The 13,965-nt window shown below is 41.2% G+C and overlaps 1 protein-coding gene across 1 annotated transcript in view; it reads right to left on the bottom strand.

Moving 5' to 3' along the window:
• LOC118083125 (von Willebrand factor D and EGF domain-containing protein-like) overlaps positions 1 to 13,965 on the bottom strand; it is a 197,977-nt gene that overhangs the window by 53,316 nt on the left and 130,696 nt on the right. Inside the window, exons 20-21 of the mRNA XM_088661848.1 lie at positions 11,175 to 11,321; positions 9,024 to 9,188 (exon numbers count right to left, since the gene is read on the bottom strand). Coding sequence (XP_088517974.1) covers positions 9,024 to 9,188; positions 11,175 to 11,321 — 312 coding nt within the window. The remainder of the gene's footprint in view (positions 1 to 9,023; positions 9,189 to 11,174; positions 11,322 to 13,965) is intronic.

Below are 13,965 nucleotides of genomic sequence, written 5' to 3'. Positions count from 1 at the left end.
TAAACCATATAGGGTGGGGCAAGTGCTCCACAATACAAGGGAGTGGGGCTTTGGCATCGCTGCTATCTCTCTAGCCTTTATTGTATGGATTTTGGGGACCTACCATACCGGCATATTTGCTTTTCAAGAAATAGGATCCTAATAGTGTGTTTTATTTCAGGCATGCTCCCCTTCCAATACTCCCACAAAGACAGAGAAATGATAATAATAAAAAAATGCCATTGTTATCCGATGTCTCTAGGACTGTCAGACTTTTCCTCATGGCTGAAACAGTGCAATATTGGTATATATGGATGAGCTACAACTAGCGAGGTCTGATCTAGTTTGTTAGGCTACGTGAGAGTATTAAGATGTATAAGAACAGACGGCAGAAGAAATTCATAATATTTTTTTCAAAAGAAAACCTATGTCATTTCTTCAAAGGAAAAATGGCTCAAATTTAAATATTTTGCAAATAATTCTGTCTTTCATTTAACTCCCAAGCAGTAAATGGCCTAAAATTGCAACCACATTATTTCCAGCTATAAATACATAAAAGTGACATTTATTTAACATGTGATGAAAATCAGGATTTCTTTTTCTAAATTGCAATTGCTTCAAAAGAAATAATAGATGCCTTTTAATATCACATAAGTATAACACTTTTCTTTAGGCAATTCTGCATGATTTCAGAGTTATTTTCAAATGATTAGATCTCTGTGTATAGTGTGTGTGTGTGTGTGTGTGTGTGTGTGTGTGTGTATTAGGAGCTTAGGAATATAGGAGGTTTCCTTATAACAGGGCATGCTCCTTATGGCAGGCAGGACTATTTTCCAATCTAGCCCAGTGTTATCTTACTTTGCTAGTATTTTTCCCGGATCTCTAGCAAAGATCTTTTACATAACCCACTACCTGATTCTTCTAACAGGAGACACCAAGAACTGAAACTGGTATCTTCTGCATTCAAAACATGTCACTGAACTATTGTAATGTCCCTAGGTATATTTATATTGGTTAAATATAGCTCAACTAAATTTAGTATTGTACTGGATGTTGATTTTTTTTATAGACTGGTGACTTTTAATGATTGTTTGCTGATCTTATGTTCTAAACAACATGCAGAAGTCTTCTAGGGTGTATTTTGGAACAATGTAAGAAACATTTTAGTCATTGTTGATACCTGACATTTGTACAGCACTACCAAGTGTTCAGAGCACTTTACACACATTGTTCCATTGTGTGCAATGGATGGTATAGAGAATTAAAGTCTGAGGTAAAACACTGTTAATCCACTATGTAGATTTTTTTAAAAAATATGTATTGTTCTGATTATGAACTGGTAAACAGTGAGAGGTTAAAAACTTCCATTTACAGGAAGCCCAACTGTTTAATCTGTATACTAAACTTATTGTGGGCTGTTGTCATTTATGTTGCTAAAGTCATGAAAGAAGCTGTCATAGGTCTTAGTGCTTCACAGTTAGGTCTGTCAGTTTATATACGGGGTAGGAAAACATAAAAGCTTAGGTTTTGAGAGGCCAGTTAGCCACTGGTCAGAGGTTCCCTGACTGAGATCATATAAAAGGGCAGTCACTACACTGTCCAAAGTCAGTATGGTCAATTGAAGCAATTTAGGCAGGGAAGAGCCTGAGCAGTTAAACAGCGCAGCTTAAGTAGGAGACTGGATAAGCTGTGAGGGCTAGCAAGGAGAAGGCGGCACTAGAGGTGGTTTTCCAGAATAACCTCTGGCCACAGTGACAGTGGAAGGCAGCTGGCCTCAGGTAGCAAGAAGACTTCAAGAGAGAAGAAGAAGAAGAAGAAGAAGAAGAAGAAGAAGAAGAAGAAGAAGAAGAAGAAGAAGAAGAAGAAGAAGAAGAGTAGTAGTTTGGATTTGATATCCCGCTTTATCACTACCCGGAGGAGTCTCAAAGCGGCTAGCATTCTCTTTTCCCCTCCTTCCCCACAACAAACACCCTGTGAGGTGGGTGGGGCTGAGAGACTTCAGAGAAGTGTGACTAGCCCAAGGTCACCCAGCAGCTGCATGCATGTGGAGGAGGGGAGACGCGAACCCGCTTCCCCAAATTACAAGTCTACCGCTCTTAACCACTACACCACACCACAAGACTGTGTGGGTGCCTCCTGATTATCACATTCCTGACCAGAAGGCACTTTACCGGAAGAACCTGGTGTGACAGCTGGTGTGACAGCTGTGAGACTCTATATGCTCCCACTGAGTTCCTGACCAGAGAGAGAAGCCCACATCTTGTTCTCTAACATATTATTGGAGTAAAATAAAAAAAATTCCTTCAGTAGCACCTTAAAGACCAACTAAGTTTTTATTTTGGTATGAGCTTTCGTGTGCATGCACACTTCTTCAGAAGAAGATATTATTGGAGAGCTAACTTGGACAGAGTAATGAAAAGGACATCTGGGTTTTACTCAGCGAAGTGAATATAGCAGCTTCCTTTTTTTTAAAAAAAAAGTGCAAATGAAGTAAACATTGAAACATCTGAAGAACATCTAGTCATGTATTATGAATATATATTCCATGTAAATAATTTTAAAAATAAAGATAGATTTGTTTTCACCTTTGAATAATTATTGTGTCTGTTCATTCTATGCCTATAAATCTAATACTTGGCTATTATAGTATTCATGATGTACTAAGCAGATTGTTTTGTGAAAGATATTGTGGTGGCAATCTTTTTTTAGTGATATGTAACAAAAGTATATTTACAACATATTTTGAGCAAATATTGATAAGTCAGATCTTCCACATTTGAGGTGGTTTGGCAGAATAGAAAGACAACCAAATATCCATAGCTGGCTGGAACTGCTGGGACAAAGTCCCATAAACTTCACAGATGGGCATAATCCAAAATGTCATCCATGGGGGGGGGGTTGCTATTAAATGTCAAATTTCAGCAATAACCCGAGTTCTCAGGGGCCTGAATAGTAGGCCAAACCAAGCATTTGGACAGACTGTCCAATGTGAATCTAATCCCATTTTAAAACCATCTAAGCTTGGCTACTATCAGTACAGTGGTACCTCAGGTTAAGTACTTAATTGGTTCTGGAAGTCTGTACTTAACCTGAAGCGTACTTAACCTGAAGCGAACTTTCCCATTGAAAGTAATGGAAAGTGGATTAATCCGTTTCAGATGATGGAAAAACCACCCTCTAAAACAGCAATTTAACACGAATTTTACTGACTAGCAAGACCATTGATCCATAAAATGAAGGCAATAATCAATGTACTGTACTATAAAATAAATAAGACAGTATTGTAGATTAAAAAATTAACATTTACAGTGGCACCTCAGGTTAAGTACTTAATTGGTTCAGGGATGCCATTCGCAGCCCCAAAAGTATTTAACCCGAGCAGTGATAGTGCACGTGCGTGAAGCGCCGATAGATCACTTCTCCGCATGCACGTGCAGCGGAACCCGGAAGTAAACACCTCCAGGTCCGCAGAGTATTTAACCTGAAAGTTCTCCACCTGAAGCTTAACCTGAGGTATGACTGTACATCTTGTGGTGTTCAAGAAAAGCATTCAACAAAGCTGTAAAGAATATCTAAGCTTTATCCTGTGGTTGCCACCAAACTAGCATTCATTGTGAAAAGGCTGCTCTCTTTATTTAGAATGCATAGTTACATAGCAATGTAATTACCCGATCACCTACATTTAAATGATTACAAAATTCTCTCACACTTACACCCAAAGCCATTTTCCTCTGTTTAGATACTTAGTAGTTGGGTTGTTAGTCTTCTCTATTAAAACCCAGGAAGGGTTAAGTGGAGTTGGGGGGGAGGGGAAAACAGCAGGGCCTTGTTAGAAAAGGGATGTAATCTGCGGTAGATGTTGTGATTGAATGCAAATATTATTCATGGCTTGCAACACGGGCCTCTCCCTAGTGGTTTTATAGCTTGGGATTCATGGGTCTTCTGTTGCTGAGCTACATTGCTTGCTAAATATATCATCTGGATTTGGAGTGCTTAACATACTCTAGATTGATGGAATGTATGAATCAGCAAGGCTGGAAATCATTTATCTTTTAAATTATCTAAAATATTCTTCCCATCGTGTCTACCTTTGGGTGTTATATCTAGGTCACTGAATACTCCGTAGAAAACTTCCCTGTAGTATTTTCCCCCCCTTAAGTGTCTAGATTTTTAGTAGCTATTGCCTAGGCAAGATAAATTATTGTAGAAAACTCATTTTTCCCTGAGAGGTAGGATGACTCCTAGCAGCAGTTCCAGTAACATCTACTGGGTACTACTGGATTTATTTTGCATCCCAGAAGCAAAAAGCTATTACTTCCTTGGGTCCACAGTAATTTTCACAGCACATCTGAATAGTTTGCTGCCTACCACCACTGAATGTTTAACACAACACTCTGACATGGCTACAGCCTTTTCCTCTTCCTTCGATATGCCCTTCATTTTTACAACACAACAAGACATTGTTTTGCTTAGATTTTTCCTAGCTATCCCTGAAAGAAATCTCAGCAGGTTTCAGATCAAATCCCATTTTCGTTAATTGCACCATCCCTCCTCTTTATTTGTAGTCTGCATTTATCCCTTGTGGATGGAGTGGAAAAGCTGAATTCTACATGCATGCAAGCCAACTGCAACCCCCCCCCCCCTAAGTTTAATCTCTCCCTACTCTCACCGGGAAAGATGGAACTCCTGTGGGGGAATGCACATAGGAACCAGGCTGGAGGAAGCTATAGTCAGTATCACTAATACCTAGCACCTGATCCAGAGAATTCTCTCTCTCTCTCTCTCTCTCTCTCTCTCTCTCTCTCTCTCTCTCTCTCTCTCTCTCTCTCTAGCTGATATCTTTTTTAATGCATTTTGTTAAACAAAAAACCAAAAACAAAATAAAACTGGCAAATGTCAAGGTATAAGCTTCAAAAGTATGTGCATGGGAATAACCAGGGCTAAACTTATATGGGCGCTCACTATCCGTTGCCCACTGCCAATCATCTTGGTGCTCACCACTTGCTGCATATGCTCCCACCCTAGATAGGCGTACACTGCAATAGGATGGTAGCGGAGTAACCAATCAGCTCTGGTGAGCAACGGGAAGTAGCCATGCTTTATCTCCCACAATGCAAGGCTTTGGCACCCAGCACTGAATGCTGGGCTTTGCATACCTTCCAAAACGACACTGCCCAAATCCAAGGTGCCATCTTCTGGGTCTGTACTCCTGTGTGAGTCATGTGACCTGCACAAAATTGCAGGCCCCCCAACAAAACTTTTTCTCAGGCACAGCACCCCAAAACACATGTTTTGGGATGCCATGTCCGAAAAAAGTGCAGCCTGAAATAACACAGCCATTTTGGCTGCTGTCCTCTTGCAGGTAAAAAAATAGGATATTCTGTTTTTTCCAGGCCAGTTGACGAGTATGACAATGTATTGTGGGAGATAAAACATTATGGCTACCCAACTGCTAGTCAGAGCCAAGCAGCTGATTTGCTCCCACCATATATTACAGTAACACTGGTTAAACCCATCCAGGCAGGGAGAGGCTGGTTGTCAACTAGCAGATGCTACCATGGCCAACAACCCTGGGTGATCAAATACAAGCACCCACTGGCTGCAGTGCCAGGGACCAACAGCAGCCGATGCCCCCTGGGCTGTTTTGACAGTGGAACACACTGCCTCCATTTCATTAGAAATTGCAAAGCAAGTGGCCATCCAAGCTCTATTAAGCATGCTTTACTAGTGGGGTCCTTGCAAATTGTGTCCTCCTCCCAGAGAGCACGAAGATCATCAAGACTGACCTCACTGTTGTTGTGGGTGGGAGCAATTGGATAGCCACAACAACCCAATTGGTGGTCCCTCAGATGCTGGGGTAAATCTGGAATCATTTCATGCATTAACAGAGGGACCCATATAAACCGCTGCACGCTGCGTCGAGCTTCCTCTTTTTCGCCTCGTGCACCGGATCACCCGCCCACCCTCCCTATATTTAGGGTTTATTATGACCTTGCTATGCCATTGTTGGTTGTCTGTTCTTGGGACAGGGGCCCGGTAGGAATTTTCCCATTTGGCTGATTGGCTGGTTCCACTTGGGTTTCGCCTGCCACATAGCAAATCGTCACAACTTTGCAAGGTTTGGCGGTTAGGCATTGGTTCAATGGTGGTGGAGGGGATGTGGATAGGCTGTGCCTGCCCCTCCAATGCTAGGGTATTCATTAAAGGAATCCAGGGACTGGCCTTGCTTTTGTCCAATCCCCTTCCAGGGGTTAGGGCCACGCCAGAGCCCCTGGGAGCATTTGGGGGTGAGCTTGAGTCTGAACCTGGTCCAATACTCCCCCAGGATGTCTGCTGGAGTTCAGGCACCAGTGCTGCCCTGCTGAGGTCAGGTGCAGCTAGTTGGGAACCAATGCCTAAGCAAACCACTCATGATCTGTAATCAAAAAAGTTGTGGCCAAAATTATGCGAATAACCTTAAACTAAATTCCATGTCAATTGTGTCTTTATTTATTGGGGGAGGTCTTGGGATCTTAACACACAACTGCAGGGACTTGTACCAAACAAGCTTGGAAATCCCAGTTCCGACTCTAAGGCTTGAGTTGATTAGAGGCTGCTGCTCAGTAATGGCAGTGCAAACCTGAGAGTAACTTCACCCAAAGTATTGCTCTGCAGCACTAATAAATAGTGTGCTAAGCTTCTCTCTCATAGCTAATAAGCCTTTATGCAATTTTCATTGTTGTCATATTTGAAAGAGAAAACACACAGTTCAGCAATAAAATCTACAAGTGAAACAAGAGAAAAGCTCTGCTTTTCTCTTTACCAGAGTAAGAAAAAGCATCTCAGAAGATGATGGCAAAAAAACAGGGGCAATAATTGGAGCTCACAAATAGCAATAGATTTCACTCCTATCCCTAAGCTGTAGTCAGTTACAATAAAGCACTTGGTGACAATAAATCAGAATATATATTTTTTCTTCCCAAGTGCTGTCTTAAAAAATAATTTCCTGTTTGCAAAAAGAAAAGAAAAGGCTTATTTTTCTTTCCCCATGAGTACAAAAACACTTTGGTAAAGATGGGCAATTTTGCTATTTTTGTATGAATAAATGCTTATCTCTTAATCCTTAAATCATGACTATTGAATCAAAACCATCTGATAAGACAGAAAAATGTGAGAGCCACCGAGAAGCTCCTTTTTGTTTAAATATTTTAAATGTCACTTGGAATCTTACTACTCAGAGGAGATCTTTGTTTAGAACTGGAAGAGTGTTCTTCGGCAGAGCAAAACTATTATTCAAATAATCATAATTCTTCATGCATGTAAATTTAATTTATCTACTCTTCCATTTCATCCACTTTAATCATCAGGTTATATAAAGTACTTGAGCCTATCCTGTACACATGGAGGTGCAGCCACACAATTGGAACCTTGAGCTTTTGTGCCATGCATGGGAAAGCCTTTAAAAGGCTCAGTAAGAACATCTTAATAATAATCTATTTTGCTAAACAAAGAACAATGAAGCAATGAATAAGCAATGACCCATATTTTCACACTTTTTTTTTACTTTAGCACAAATTTAGGAAATCCTCACTTGTACTACTTCACAAGTTGGTTATCTGTATTCACCTGTTCCTCAAGGATGAGAGATGCAAATCCAAATGACCACTTATAAGTTCTACTTGTGGTCTTTTTTCTCAATTAGGATTACACCTTTCTTCAACACAGAAAGAGGAATGGCACGATTGATGTTTCTTTCTGCTCAAACAAATAAATAAGTCTGCTCCTAGAGTCTGCTCATTTTAGGAAACTGCCCATTCAAGAGGCCCCATTTAAAGAGAGTTGCATGTATAACTAATGATTAACTGAAGTTTTGCACTCCATCATGATACCTGAAAAGTCTCATACTGAAAAAGCACCACAAACTATTGAATAAATAATGGAAACCCCCTTTTATCCCCAAAGCCCATAAGCTTCAGTTCAGTCAATTATTTTTTTCAGTTGTGCCATTCTTGGAATTTGGTATGAAATTAAAATTATATTAAAAATGGTGCAACAGGTGAGTGCTACCTTTGCAGAAGGGTCATATCATAAGAAATAGGAACTCTCACTTAAATAATTAAATAAAGCCTTCCTCAGAATTCTAAATGAACAGATGACAAGCTTTCTGATGAAGTTTCAGGCACCATTTAGCAGACAAGGATGATTTATCCTGTTTGTCCTTCCAGACACTATGAAGAATTGGGAGAATTAAAAAGAGAAATCTGGTTGGTTGATAGCCAAAATCTAGAACACTTTTTGTGTGGCCATGTGCCTTGTTTCTGCCATGTCCCTAAGACCTGGGGGTCACCTCTTTCTCTACCACCACAGCACTCTTCATAACCCAAATACAGAAATTAATAAAATAATCAGTGTTTGAAAACCAGAGCTAAACCATGTGCAACACACTACCGAAAGATAGTCTGAACATTTTTATTATCGAATACCCTCTGTCATTGATGCAAGGATCTGTTTCTAAATGGGTAATGTTGATATAGTGATACCTTGAAAATGATTGAAACAGTCAACAAGAAAAGTGGGTATAGTTCAGGCATCCCCAAACTTCGGCCCTCCAGATGTTTTGGACTACAATTCCCATTTTCCCCGACCACTGGCCCTGTTAGCTAGGGATCATGGGAGTTGTAGGCCAAAACATCTGGAGGGCCACAGTTTGGGGATGCCTGGTATGGTTGAACAATGCCATCATAATATTAAACTATTGACTAGTTTGTGGATGCTATAAACTGGGAGCTGCTTGGTGGTAGAGCACATGAACTGCATGTACAAGGTTCCAGGTTCAGTTAAAAGGGTCAAGTTCCTGAGATCCTCTTTTTGTTGGAGTAGAAAATCCTGGGCTGGTTGAACAAACAGTATGACCTGGCATTCTGATGCTCCTTTTCTTTTACTGATTGAGTAAAATGCTAACACTGAAATATAATGCTATAATGTATATAAAAAGTCTACCACCCAATATCCAACTGATCTAGACTAATGCTAAATATTTAACTTCCCAAATGAAAGGCAGGTACCTGGTCTTGACACTCTTGTACATATTCGTCCATTTCCAGATAAACCTGTTGGACATCGGCCACAGAGGTATCCGATATCTGGAGGTTTACGGTCAATGCAGACAACTCCAGGAAAGCAAGGTCTGTTGGCACAGTTAGTAATGGGTGGCAGAACTGCTCCACGATCTAAAACAGTATCCAAGAGCCATTTCTCAGTATTAAACTATTAACAGGAAAGTTAATTAAAAAGTCAAGCAAGGAGCTAATATGAGCTTTGGCCAAGGCTTTCCATTATTTTTACTCTTTTAAAATATAATTAATGTTGAATGTCCCAAAATTGTGTGCCAAGCATAAGAAAACCCTAAAGGCACAACATATCAAGCCAGCTGTTTCTCATTAAGGCGAGATTTATTAGCCTTCTAATTACATGTTTTAAAGTTTACTATTCAAAGGTGCTCGGCATTTATCGGGAGTGAAATAGAAATGGTAATTTTTCAGTGCTGGGGAACAATTACGTAAGCGAAGAAGCTGCATTAGTCAGAGGCAAACAACATATATTTCACCACAAGCAAATCTATGGAAGCTCTAGTGGCCCTCTCTCCTTTGCAGAGCATCTGTTGGAGAGGGTGCTTTGAAATGAAAAGGACCAGTGGAGAAAGGAGTGCTCCACCCATCCGCTTAAAGCCTGTTTTCCCTTGAAACATCCCCCCCCAAAATCTCATTTTAGTTTTCAAACATGGGTCTGATACCTATTTCCTCTAGGGCTGGGTGCAACATTGCCTCCCTTCACACTTGCTTGTGTGGAAAAAAGTGGTATTTCACATTACTTAGGGTAATCAAATATGGAAAACACATTGACCCTGCTCCTGTGCCTTTAACAGTAGCTTGGCATGGCAATTTAGCAGATGTAGTTTTCCTGTCATTTATTAACTCTGCTGTTGCCTGATCTGCACCTTTCAGAACAATGTGCAGAACAGAATTTAGCAATCTGCTGGATTTCCAATTCTAATCATGGCAGTTGGAGGCAGTTTAAAGTCATCAAAATGCACATTTAGATATTTTGGGGGGAAACTGCATGTTTAAATTACATCACCATCATTCTATTCTGTTTCTGCATTGAACAGTGAATGGGTTGTGTTGGCAGTGGCATAGCTGCCAAGTTATCCCTTTTTTTAAGGGATTTTTCCTTATGCTGAATAGGCTTCCTCGCGAGAAAAGGGAAAACTTGGCAGCTATGGGCAGTGGTTGCATTTGGAGGGGAGTAACAAAAACAACAACAACCAATTCTTGGTTCAATGCAGAAATGGAATAACATGAATATTTAAAAAAACAAACTGCCAAAGAACGTAGACTGGAAACAGAAAGATCAATCAGTCCCTACTTTATAGAGGATTTGTGGAGGATAGGGTCCTTCAATAGCTGTCAGTTACAATGGTTAAATTGAACCTCCATGTACTGAAACAGTGCACCATTGAATTCCAGTTGCTGGGAAGGAACAAGAGGATAATAAGGGCTTTGTAGACTTCCCAGACACATCCTGTTGTCTACTATGGGAAGAATGATGCTGGGCTAGATACAATTCTTCTTATGTACTTTTGAAACCACAAGCCCATGTGCATTGGGCAGAACGAACTTTTCTATGCATGCTTTATATTATATTATCTTTTATTTCCTTAGTAGATAGGGTCAACCCACCAGTCTTGGCTAGACAGGAATCTGCTGTTCTAAAACAGGAAGATAGGAACTTCCTTCTTTCATAGCAGCAACACTGTGTTCCTAAAACAGGGATAAGGAACCTTTCAACCTCCAGATGTTGTTGGACTCCAGCTCTCATCATCCTTTCCTATTGGCCATACTGGTTGACGCTGATAGGAAGTCCAACAGCTTCTTGGAAGGTCACACCTGGAAGGTTGCCCATCCATGCTTCATTGGGCCCAATCCCATAATTTAAGAATCACAGGCAGTTACCCAGTCTTCTTATCAATCATAATTAATATCCCTGCCAACACACTGAAGAGCTAATGTTATTTAAAAGTGATTTGTATGCTTTTTTCAATCCATATGTTTAAGCTTTTAGGAGACTAGTTTTGTGCAACCAGTGACAGCTATGTACATACACAACCAAGTCTGAAAAGAAACCTTTTGACACTCATCTAATCACACTTCACTTACCATGAACATCAGTAATATTAACATACTTAATTGCAGACAATGTCTTCACTTCTATGACTGGTTGTTTACCTTCACTCTTTTTCCATTCACCTTTAGGATTATGATTATCAGTAATGAAAGCTTCTGTCATGTCAGCACTGCCCTCAACTGTAATAAAAAAAGAGCAGAGGTGAAAGAAGCACTGCATTAGTTTTTGCTGTGATTAATGATGGAAATGAAGACTTAACATCAAATCAGATAACCCTCCAGGATGTTATCCCAGAAACCAACTGGGGAACAAAGGCGATCAAATGAGTCAGCATCTGGAGTCTCATCAAAACAAGATATTAATTTAGCATCCACATCTAATGGAGGGCGTGCAAAGAGAAGTTTGCTACCCAAATGACCTTTGATAAGGTAACAGACTTTGTTTGAGGGACTAAAATGACACATTACCTTGGCCAATTAAAAACAAAATCATGCTGGCCTTACTCCAGCTCTAGCCTGCATTTATACAAAATGGATCGTTGCCAAACTACACTGTGACGTCTCCAAGCAGCAGCTGGCTCAAGAGCTGTACTTTGGACACTCTTGCTTAAAGTGCTCAAGGAAGTAAATCAAGTAAATTGTCCATCGGAGACTATTTAAAATATTAATTTCCTCCAATAAGTTAGAGACTGAATATTCCACTTGGAGCCATGTTTCAAAGCAATTAGCTACTGGCTAGCTTCACTGAGAAGGCATGTGTGAATATTTTCCATCAAATGTTGGGGAGCCATTACCGTGTTTCTCATATTTTAAGACATGTCTTATATTAATTTTAACTCAAGAAAATAAGCCTATGGCTTATTTTCGAGGGTGTCTTATTTTTTGCTGAGCCCCGACTGAGCGGGAACCAGCAAAGGCAGCAGCCCGCCGCCGGCTTGGAGCTCCAACAGAGCGCGCGCTTTGCCGAGCTCCAAGCCGGCAGCGGGCTGCTGCTTTTGCTGTTTCCCACTCAGTCAGGGCTCGGCAAAGCGCGCGCTTTGCGGAGCCCCGACTGAGTGGGAACCAGCAAAGGCAGCAGTCCGCCGGCAGCATGGAGCTCCAACAGAGCGCGCGCTTTGCCGAGCTCCAAGCCGGCGGCGGGCTGCTGCTTTTCCTGGTTCCCGCCAGTCGGGGCTCCGCAAAGCGCGCGCTTTGCCCTACCCTTCAAGTGGGCCGAGGCTGAAGCGGACGGCTTTCCCAGCCGCGCTTCGCCCCAGCAGTGAATAAACCATTTTTACGTGTATACCGTCAGTTGGGGCTCCGCAAAGCGCGCGCTTCTGCCCTTGCCGAGTCCCGCTAGGTCGGGACTTGGCGCGGCGTGCCCTGCCATACCGTACCAGCATGTCTTATTTTCGGGGTATGCCTTATATTTCGCCAGGTCTTGAAAATCCTGCCATGCCTTATTTTTTAGGGATGCCTTAAAATATGAGAAACACGGTACTCACGGTGGCGCTTTAGGCACAGGTTAGCACAGTCCACCTACTGCACACAACATATAGCTGAAACTTTTCCAAGGCATGAGGATTTGTGGGACTTTGCGTGGTGCTGGGATGAGCGTAGGCATTAGCGTTGAGACCCAGCTGAGGATAAGGCATTGGCTACAAAAGAGGAGCCACCATGATATGTGCTAATGAAGGAATGCTGTTGTGATGAATAAAGCAAAACCTAACATAAAAGCCTTAGGCTGACTTAATGGCCCATATCTTGGTTAATAAGCCATGGGTGTTCCTCAGATGCAACGTATGGGAGGCTTTTGAAGTATGGGCTTTAGGAGACAGCTACCAGCTTCTTGCATCACATTCTTGCATCCGCCAGAGTGGGCTATGTCTCTCCATTAACTAGTGTCACCAACAATTCTTTCATTATTGTCATGCAACAATGGTGATGTAACATCCAACCTGTCTGACCTTGGCTAGCATTGGGGCTGTGGAACTCTTTCTACCCTCATTCCATTCCCACATGTCTTCAGATATTCTGCTGCATAAGGCGAGGAGGATTAAAACACTGTCCCTCAGTACGGTTGCTCTAATCCAATTTGGAGGTCTCTGCAGCTGCTTTTACATGCCAATGGGTTTTTGTTTTTTTTGTTTTTTTGTTTTGGAAAGCCAGGCAACCCAGTTATTGAATCAGATTCGTTTCAGCTCTCAGAACAGTAACTCTTCTTATATCTTGGAATGTCATCCCAAGCCAAGTTGGCAAGGCAGTAGAAAATCTTCCATGAAAAAGGAATTTGCAAGCAATAACTGTTTTCATTACTTCAGTGAAGTTGCTTATTTAGGCTTGGTACAACTGTTATGTCAAAGAAAGCTTTTTAAAAGCTTGGCTGTGTGCAAATAAGCAACTACATTTTGGCTAAGGGCAGGATTTTGCTTAGACTTTAATTGAATCTTCCTTTCTCCAGTCACACTTAATCGAATTAACCCACACAAAACACAGATGCACTTCAAGGCAGCCACAAAATGCCCTGAACTCAAGCAAAGGACTAGAAAGCTGTTTATATCAGGCTAAATTGTAAATTTAAGCAAGGAAAGATTTAATCAACTTTACAATAGATGGTACATTGATTCTAGGATTCCTCAGTTGTAAGCTATTGTTATCCTCACACGCTCCCTCTCTCTCTCTCTCTCTCTCACACACACACACACACACACTCACACTCACACAATGTGCTGTTTTCTTTTATAATCAACAATAGAGTGAAGCTCTTGGCCATTCCCTCTTTAGTTCATTTAATTTGTTTCTTCTCCACACTGAAGGTTAATAGACAAGTATACACAAACAGAAA

Source organism: Zootoca vivipara, chromosome 1 (genome assembly GCF_965207765.1).
Source record: "Zootoca vivipara chromosome 1, rZooViv2.hap1.1, whole genome shotgun sequence".
Taxonomy (NCBI): domain Eukaryota; kingdom Metazoa; phylum Chordata; class Lepidosauria; order Squamata; family Lacertidae; genus Zootoca; species Zootoca vivipara.
This window is presented reverse-complemented; position numbering and strand designations above follow the sequence as displayed.